The sequence below is a fragment of the Salvia miltiorrhiza genome, chromosome 1 (assembly GCF_028751815.1).
Source record: "Salvia miltiorrhiza cultivar Shanhuang (shh) chromosome 1, IMPLAD_Smil_shh, whole genome shotgun sequence".
NCBI lineage: Eukaryota > Viridiplantae > Streptophyta > Magnoliopsida > Lamiales > Lamiaceae > Salvia > Salvia miltiorrhiza.
In genome coordinates this window covers 17,178,392-17,188,592 of record NC_080387.1, presented here as the reverse complement: position 1 = coordinate 17,188,592, position 10,201 = coordinate 17,178,392, and the positions used below count along the sequence as shown (strand labels likewise).

At 38.0% G+C, this 10,201-nt stretch overlaps 1 protein-coding gene across 1 annotated transcript; it reads right to left on the bottom strand.

Moving 5' to 3' along the window:
• Nucleotides 1-7,055: 7,055 nt before the first annotated feature.
• On the bottom strand, nt 7,056-9,902 carry LOC130988715 (uncharacterized). Its single transcript, XM_057912682.1, has 3 exons — nt 8,595-9,902; nt 8,456-8,512; nt 7,056-7,151 (listed from the first exon to the last, which is right to left on the bottom strand). Exons 1-3 carry the CDS (start codon nt 9,900-9,902, stop codon nt 7,056-7,058), a joined length of 1,461 nt encoding a protein of 486 aa, XP_057768665.1.
• Between the last annotated feature and the right edge of the window lie 299 nt (nt 9,903-10,201).

Here is a 10,201-nt window from a genome sequence, read left to right as displayed (position 1 = left end):
GGCCAACCCGCTAGATGACTCACGATCACAAGGGTGTACACTAATTCCGAAGGGATTTGCGGTCCCATCCAGAATCCGAATTCGATTAACATCAGATAGGCAATTAATAATAAAACATAAAGCATTTAGGCATTGACAATATCATTTAAATTCATAAGCATAAAGTCTTAACAATTCTAATATATAATTTTAGTTTATACGTAGAAAGCCTACCTGAATAGCAGACTCACGGTTTAGCTCTAACTCTGGTGCTTGACCTTTAATCCGAGAAAATAAAATAAGATTCTAATTCTCGAAAAATCTCAATAAATGAGGATGCGTGAAATGATTATGCATGACTCATATTCCTTTAATTAAATTATGAGATGCTCATCCTATTTAAGGAATTAAAGCTCGTCTTATAAGGTCGGATTATTAATCTTTAATAATCTACTCATTTTAAAATAATCTAATTCACTTACTAATTAATAATTAGTAAGTCTTAAAATCTTCTCTAATTAAATTTAATAGAATAATTATGAAAACCCAATTAAAATAAAATAATCAAGGCCCAAAAGGAATTTAATTCGAGCCCAAAAGAACAAATTCGAAGCCCAGTGCATTAATAATATTAGGCCCAACATCAATTAAATTCTAGAGCCCAACAAATGAGGCCCAAAATAATAAATTCATGAAGCCCAATAAGTGAGCCCATCATCACCCTTAAAAATAATTAGTAAATTTAAATATTAATCACTAATTAAAATAATTAGGATTAATGAAGAGGCCTAAAATAATAATTCTTATTGGGTTAAATAAATAAATTTCATTGGACTTAATCAATTAAATCATAGGAGCCCAAGTAATATAAATTCGAGACCCATTATTAATAAATAATAGGAGTCCAAGTAATAATTAATGTGGACTGGAAAGAATTAATCTTAGTCCAATAGACACTTTAATCGGCCCAAATGACGAATTAACAGCTGGGTTGAACTAAACAAATCTGAAACAGGCCCAATAGAATTAAATAAATTCCAGCCCAAGAACATTAAATAAATTCGGCCCAGTTAGAAATAAAAAGATGGCCCAATGAATTAATCCCCGACCCAACAAATAAAATGAATTAGGCCCAATAAAAGAGTCCAAAAATTCTCCCCATAAGTCTTCACTCTCGGTTCTCTCACTACCGACAATTCTCCTCTCTCTCTCTAAATTATCGGTTCTCTCCCTTTCTTTTTTTATTAAAGCAGACACTCTCTCTCTCTCTCAATTATCAAGAAAAGAACATTCTCTCTCTCTCTCTCTCAATTATCAAGAAAAGAACACTGTTCATCATCTCTCTCTCAATCGCTCGATCCAGCCGTTCACTCGGCCTCCTGCTGCCGCCCCGGACGGCACGCCGCCGCCGGAGGCCGACGGCTCTGCCTCCCCCTCCCGTCTCCTCAACCTCTCTCCCTCTTCCCTCAGGTCTTGTCTCCCTCTCGCTCCCCGTCGATCTCTCTCTTCACCGCACCCAGCTGCGGTCGCTCCGACGACCTTTGCCGACTACCAGATCTGGCGTCCTCTTCCTTTTCCGGCCAGCAGAAACGGCCGCCACCTGGAGTTGTTGCTTCTTCGCCTGAGGTCGACGGATCTGGCCTTCAGCCGTTCGTCTCGCTCGGAGTTCCCGCCGCCGTTGGCTTGCCCGGAGTCGCCGCCGACTGCAGCTGCTTCGCGGGAGTCGCGGCCTGGAGTTGCTGCAGGCTCGTCCGGTGGTCAGTGGCTCGCTGGAGGAGCGCCGCCGCCGGCCGCTGCTGTTGGCAGCAAGAGCCCGACAGCCGCCTCTCCCGGAGCCGCCGTCGCCGTGAGTCGCAGAGCTCCGACAATCCACCATCCTTTCTCTCTCGTTTTATCACTCACGATAGGTTCGTAAATTTGAATAATTTTCAGAAAACTCAACTGTAAAGACTTGATTTTGAAATGAAAACTTGGTTTTCTGTATTCCTAGTGAGATACAAATTCTAATTCTGATTTCTTGTGAAAGCTTTGATGCGTATACAAATTATGTAAACTGTAAACAAAATCATATGTGATCTCATTCATGTTGAATTCCTGGATAATGCTATGTATGAAAAGGAAGAAAGTTGCGTGTAATACCTTCACCGAATCTTGTCAAAAGAAAACTCTGCGTTTAAGAATTTGCTTGTTTTAGAGCTGAAGTGTTTGGATGAATTTATAGATGGGTCTCTGCGACAATGAAATCTATGAATGTGGAATTTTTGTGAGTGAAAATCGGCTGCGCCTGAACAAATAAGATTTGCTGCGGCTGTATCTGTATCTTTGAAAAAATGAGATTTGCTGTTGAAAACTGAGATTTTGGTTGAAGAATTAATGAGATTAAATTTGCTGTTTGACAAATTAGATTTGTCTATTGAATACTTGAGATTTTGCTTGCAGCAATTTTGTTGACTACGTAAGAGTGAAATAAAAACTAAGCACGGGTGAGAATAGAGTGGTTGAGGGAGCATGGCGTGCTAGATTTAATACACGGAATAATATCTAAATTAATATCGTAGATTTAATTCTTCACAAGCCGGAATAAATTCACGACTCAAGAAATAAAAAAATAGAAAATTAATTCTATTGTGATTAATAATTAACATGACTTTACTAAGTCAGTTATGAATCTGAAATAAATAATTATTGGCTTACTCAATAATTCTCATCGCGGTTTTATTTACGCGAAGCTACTGACTTGGTAATAAAATAATAATCCTGCTTAATAGAATATAATCCAGTGTCATAAGCTGAATTTAAATCATAAATAATTACTGGGTTTGATTTACTGAAAGATGAAATAATAATTATCGTATTCCTGGATTTAAATATAATAAAAGAGCGGGTTGTTACAAAAATGAGTGGTTATTTTTATATAGTGGAGAAAAGGTCTAACCATTTATGAAATGAGTGATTGAGATTGAATTAAAAGTGAGATTTTTTTGTAAATAAGGGTTATTTATAAGGATAAAAGATAAGGAAAATATGTGAAATCATATTCTAAAAATGAAAGTGGTATATTTTTCGTGGACGAAGGGGAGTAACAAATAAAGCTTTAAGAGTTTTTATTCTTGAATTAGACTTTTGCTATTAAATGCAAATAAGATTTTTCTTAATAACAAATAAAGCATAAAAAAAATTTATTCGCAAATGAGTCTTTTAATTGAATGTAAATAATAGTTTTCATAAAATCATATATCAAATAGGATTTTTGTCATGAGAAAATAAGACATTCTTAAGATTAAATAAAAGTTTTTATTCGTAAACGAGACTTTTTTTAGATGATAAACAAGACTTGTTTAAATGTTTTTCTAAGAGTAAAATAAGATTTTTTATTCGTAAATGAAACTTTGTTTAAAAGTAAATACTCTCTCCGTCCACAATTTAAAGCCCTACTTGCTCTTAATTTTTTGTCCACAAATTAAAGCTCTATTCAGCTTTTTGAATATTTTTACTCTTCTTCTTTTCCTATATTTACTACCCTTTGCCACTAATGGACCCACCTTAAAACACATTTATCATTTTTATATTCTATATTTACTACACTTTATCACTAGTGGACCCACTCACAACACATTTATTACTTTAGTCAACTATCTTTATCACTTTAGTCAACTACCCTTATATTTCATCCACATTTTTTCAGCTTTCTTAGTCTCCGTGCCCACACCTAAGTGGGGCTTTAAATTGTGGACGGAGGGAGTAACATTTTTTATAAAATCTAATAAGACTTTTATTTTGAGCAAATAAGACTTTAAAACTTTTATTCATAAATGAGACTTTGATTGAACGTAAATAAGTTTTTTCACAGAATCAAATAAGAATTTTTTTAAGAATAAATACTCCCTCCGTCCCAATAAAAGTGACTACCTTTCTATTTTGGTTTGTCCCACTAAAAGTGGCTACTTTCTCAAAATAAAAATATTTATTATTTAATTAAGCCTAATTAGTTAATTTAATTAAAATTTCTAACTAAACCTAAACCCTCTTTCAATAAAAGCACACACACAAAACACACACACACAAGTGCCGCACCCTTTACCTCTTATCTGCACTCTCCAGTCGACGGCGGCGCTATCACGGCACCGCGACCGCCGTCTCCAACCCCTCTCGCATCTCTCTCTGACTCTCTTTCTCATCTCTCGCTTATCTCTCTCTCTACATACCTCTATGTATGCTGCCGCCGCCTACTCCCTTCCGTCGTCGCCTCGACAGTCGTGTCATCAATCGGTGAGGCCCACGGCCACTCTCTCTTCTGCTACCTGTAGTAGCAATAGTCACCGCATATGAAGCCACGACCGCAGCCCTCTGACTCCGGGAGACCGCGCCGCTGTTCCAGCTCCGCCGCTTGACGCGCTTCGTCCCTTGATTGTGTGTGTGTGTTCTATTTGGGGCAAGGGAGAGATAGAGAGATGAGGGAGACGAATTCAGAAAATGAGAGAGGGATGAGCAGAGGCGGCGGCGACCGCCGGCGCTGCATGCGCCGCCGTGGCTCGCAGCGGCCACTGCGAACAGAGCAGAGAGAGGGAATAGATCGAGCAAATGAGAGAGAGTTAGAGGGAGAACATAGAGGATCAAGAGGGAGATCTTGCGAGATTTGGGGGAAAATTAGAAACCCCAGATAGATCTAATCTTGATTTGGGGGAAAGAGAAGAAAGAAAGGAAAATAGGGGAGAAGAAGAGGCATCGGCCTTGCGGCGCCGGAGGCAGCGAGAACCGGCGCCGTTCGCTGAAGAAGGGGGGAGAGAGACAGTAGAGAGCAGAGAGAGAGAAGAAGAAGAAGAAGAAGATAGGTTGTTTAATTAATCCATTTATTTTGGTGGAACACATTTAATTAGAACATAACAATCTCTTTTTAAATCTCCGTTCTCAAAAGAAAGTGACCGTTTTTAATGGGACGAAAAGAGTAAAACTTTTTTCTTAAGAGTAAATAAAACTTTTTTTAATAACAAACAAAATTTCATTTAGAAAGACTTTTCATATAAAGTTATATGGCCCATTTCAAATAAGACCTTTTGAATAAAGCTTAAACTAGCTAAGAATTAATAAAAACTCTATGGCACAATGAATAGGACTTTGGTCTTTAAAATTAGAGATTACAGATTCAATCCTAAATTGAAAAATTTATTAAATTTTATATATTTTTTAAATAACATGGGCCTGCAATCCAACCCAGCCCGCTCCACGTCCAACCCGATCTCATGTATAAGACCATCTCATCTAAAATTAATATGATGTTGTAATCGACGCACTTCAAAGTTACGTGTAATTGAATTACACGTAACTTTGAAGATGATGGTGATTATTTTTCCAACAACGTTTTTCTTAACAACAAATAAATAAGTACCTTAAAAAATTATAAATCGTCTTCAATGGGACATCAAGCGACGCGACCTCCTGTGTGAATAGTGAGGTCTCGGGTTCAAACCTCACTGTTCCCCCTCCCCAACTCCCCCCCAAAAAAAAAAAACATTATAAATCATGTTCAGATATATCAAACGGTAAACTAAAAGATCATACCAAAATACCTTTTCAACACGTGAGTTATATAGAAGTTTTTGGTTGAAGTCCTACTAGTTTTTGGTTGAAGTCCTACTAATGTATAAATCGTATCCACCAAATAATTCCTGCAATACTATCAAGAATTAAGTGAGTATAATGATAAGTACGTAGGGTCGAACCACATAGAGCAGGTAAAATCATCCAATTTTCTAAAGATCTAATTTTTTGGTGTAGCCACCACGCTTTTAATTGAGAGAAAATATTAATTAACCTAAGAAAGCAAATTAAATCAAATAAAATAACTCTAGAAAATAATCAATAAAAGGTAACTCTTCTACTAATGTATAAATCGTATCCACCAAATAATTCCTGCAATACTATCAAGAATTAAGTGAGTATGATGATAAACAGGGTCGAACCACAGAGAGCAGGTAAAATCATCCAATTTTCTAAAGATCTAATTTTTTTGGTGTAGTCACCACGCTTTTAATTGAGAGAAAATATTAATTAACCTAAAAAAGCAAATTAAATCAAATAAAATAACTCTAGAAAATAATCAATAAAAGGTAACTCGGCTCGAATAAATCCACACTAATTCAAATCTCTGATCATCGACGCAAAGATTAATTAATCACTATCAACCAACCAGTTATAGGATACCGTAATACGCACTGACATACCCCAATTCCTACTTACTATGTCGATAAACAGCTGGAGACGTCAGACCTGCCTATTTCCCTTATTAAAATATAACCTAGCTGGAGACGTCAGACTTAGATTTAATATTATAACAGAAGGAACCCAGTTTAGACCAATTATCCTAAATACGCTAGTAATAATTAATCCATCAATTTATTCCTACTGCGAACACGATAGTTTTATCACTAATCAGCCATATTCCAACAATTACGGATTGGAGGAACCAATTGACTGTAATCCAATTTAACCTAAGTTGATCAGACTTAAAGACTTAAATTAAATCAGAATTATCTTTAAACACAAGGAATAAATTGAAATCAATAGAAATCAATTTTATGCTCAATTAGATCTCACAAATTATTAAATCAATATTTCATTATTCTCGCCAAATTAAAAATTAACCACACATAATTAAACTAAAACAATTAAATAAATAAAGATAAATAAAAAACAAGAAATTTAAATTGCGAATAAAATAAAATCACCACTTTGAAACCAAAATCACGTCTTCCGTATTCTTCACAAGAGCCGCCAACTTCAATTCTCCAATTTTGCAATTCTCAAAATTAGTATCCATCAAGTCCCCAAAAATTTCACCTTAAAACTAAAAGCTAAAATAATACTAAAGTACGTAATTCTAATGTATATATTGTCGCTTAAGTGGCGGCTGCATCTATTAGATTTATATAAGGAAATCAATTCCTTCAATCTCTTTCAGCCGCCCTACGCCAAATAATGGGCTTATCGGCCCCTTTCCAAAAATAAGTCCAAAATTAACATAAACAAGAGCTTAAGGGCTTAAATAAATTCTAAACAATTAATTTCAAACCCAATCTTCAAACATCTTCAAAATTCACACGAACGTCATCCAAAAACTCGACTTCCACCATCTCTCGACATCTACTAGCATCCATCTCCAATCGATCTAATTCCTGCGCCAAATACCAACAACTTGGATAATATCAAAACAAAACCAACGGCAAACGAAACTAAAATAGATAACTAAATCACACACATCAAAAGGACAGTTCGACTTAAGCCTAACGAGCATGTGATAGAGGGTAGGTTAAATTCATATGTTTATTTTAAGTGTATAATTATATTCTTATCGCATTTTAAGTTGTATATATATTTTATTGTATTAAAATATAGCTTGAAATACAAGGCGAGTCGAGGAGTTATGCTCAACTTATGGAGAAATATAACTTGAGGGAAGGTCAGCCGGATTTATAGGGAGATGACGATAAATCAGAAGGGCGTAGACTTGGACTAGGCATGATATCGCAGATGCTTTCTTCTGATGGATCAAGCACTCATTCCACGAGCACGTCTCAATTTCCTTCAACAACATTATTCGAGCATACACAATAGATGAAGGCTGAGATGAAGGAGCAACGATAGAGAGATGTTGCACCTAAGTTGGATGAGATGCGTCAGAGGGAGGCCATGATGAACACTTAGCAGCAACTCACCCATATTAATGCAGTTCTTGCAAACATTACCCCTCCCATGAGTCCCACCCCACCCCTAGAGATCTTGTTATTTAATTAACTGCTACTTGCATGCATGTTAATATATTATTAAGACATGTATGAATTTATATTACTATTAATTCATTGGTTTATATGTATTGACAATGTTGTATTTTTCATATTAAATACATGATTAGTTTAATAAAAAAAATAATTTTAACGATGCTATAACAATGAATGCATTTAAGAAAAATATATAGAAAACATAAGGGAATAATAAAATATAATTCCTTTATTAATTTCAATGATAAAATATCGACGAAAATGAATAAAAATTTAGAAATAATATTAATATATAACGACTACCTAACTATAAAAAAACAAATAAAAAAGAAAACATATGTTAATGATGGAAGAATGGTCATCGTTGCCGTCGTTAAAATTGTTGTGAGTTTAACGACTGTCACCTTTTGTTGTGCGTAAACATTACGACCAAGGATAATCAATGTTAGCAGAATATTTAGTTGTTAACAACGCATTTTATCGTAATGTACGATCTAGTTCACATGCACAATTAGGCGGAGAGAGTGATAGTTAAACCTGAAGATAGTGTGTCGCAAATCGAATTAAATTTATCAACACCGTTACACAATTTGAGTACGTAATTAACAAAAATAAATCTAACACACCTATCACTCATTCATACTTTGACAGTTAGGTCAAGGAATAATTTCATATTCCCGACAATCTCGAAGCTTGATCACCGTAGCATTCCCGCCCGTCACATGCAAAACGTCGCAGCATTCTCTCCTATTTTCGATCTGATCCACAACAACTCAAAATTAAAACAAAACAAAAAACTATACTATAATTGTTTTTTTAAAATGTGATGGCAAAACTCACGATATGATATTTGGCAGCAGGGGAGATGACGACGACGGAGGCGACGGATTCTGCGGAGTGATTGCCGGTGAAGGAGCAAGCAGGCAAGGCGCGTCGCCGCGCCCTGCTATACCTCGTGACCACGTGATCTCGGCTTCCGTTGCCAACGGAGTGGAAGAAAAATTGATGCGGAGCGTCGCATGGGTGTTTGGAAGGGAGGCGCGTGTTGAACACGAAGAACGGATGCGCGAACTTAGTCCACGGCACGAACGTCTGGAGCGGCCTCTGCAGCGCGCTGGGGTTGACGATGGCCTCGTAGACGTGGACGGAATATCCCCACGATATTGCGAATGTCCAGTTCTTAGGCTTGTGGTAGCATATGCTCTGCTGCAGCAGCCTCGACTCGTCGGCTTTCGCCGCCGTCATGAGGTGTTTGAGGGAATCGTTGCAGCTCATCGACGGGAATATGGGGTCCACTTCATCCAGGTGGTGCAGCGACACGAGAGGTGCACGCGCGTGAGACGACAGGAAGCCTGATATATCGTGGTGTAGATCAATCTGATGGAAGCCGTGGTGCCGGGTGATGGAGACTCCCAAATCAGCGACACACGACTGCACAATGTGATCGCTGCCGTAGAGAGTCGGGTAGCGTTTGAGGCACGCGTCCATGTTGGCCGCCAAAGCCTTAGCGAGCGGGTAGCTCAGCGCGTACCCGGCCCCACCAAACGCCATATCGAAAGAGTGCATCACATTGGAAGCATGGGTCTCCGCATTCATGCCGATGTACAGGTACTTTCGGTGATCGTATCTGCGTAGAACCTCCACCAAATTCTCCACGAACACGACGGTGTCGTCGTCGGCCATCACGAACCACCTCACGCCGCCGTGGGGCCTCTCCGTGTCGAACGCCTCTGAGATGATCAGCGCCATCCGGATGGCCTGCCGCGCCCTGTGTCTGTCGTAGTGCCTGTATTTGGAGGTGTCTTGGGAAATTCGGAATGGAGGTAGTGTGTGGTTAGGCCATGGGAGGAGATCTCGTTGAATCTTGTCGAGGAAGACGTAGCCTCGGGTTATGTTGGGCCGCCACCATGATTGGACGTAGTGTTTTCTGTGGCTCCAAGTAGATGCAGTTGCTGCTATTCCGAAGACTATGTGGCTTGGATTAGTATTTGGAGTTGTTTTGGTAGGGTTGTTGATGAATGTGTGGAACCAAGAATTGTTGTTGGTGTTGAAGGAGCAGATGTAGATGAGATAGATAAGCAAGGCAGATATGATGAGGAGAGATTTGAAGAGGTTGTTGAGTGTGTGTGATGCAAGTTTTGAAGACATTGGAAAGGAGATGGATGTGAAGATTGTTCAAGTCAGAATTGGGGTTGTATTTGAGATGGGATGCACAAGATGTGTCACGGTCATGTATAAATGGCGGTGATGATGATAAATGTGACATGCTTGCTGTTTTTGGTGCTAGGCTCTTGCATTCTGCATGCATGCACCTATGCTACTCGGCATTTTGGCTTTTTTGCAAGTTTTTAGAGTTGGGCGACATGTAGCTTTTACTTTAATAAATAGGTCATAAAAAACTATGATAACAATAAAATATGTTTTAAATAAATGTGATAGACGGTGAA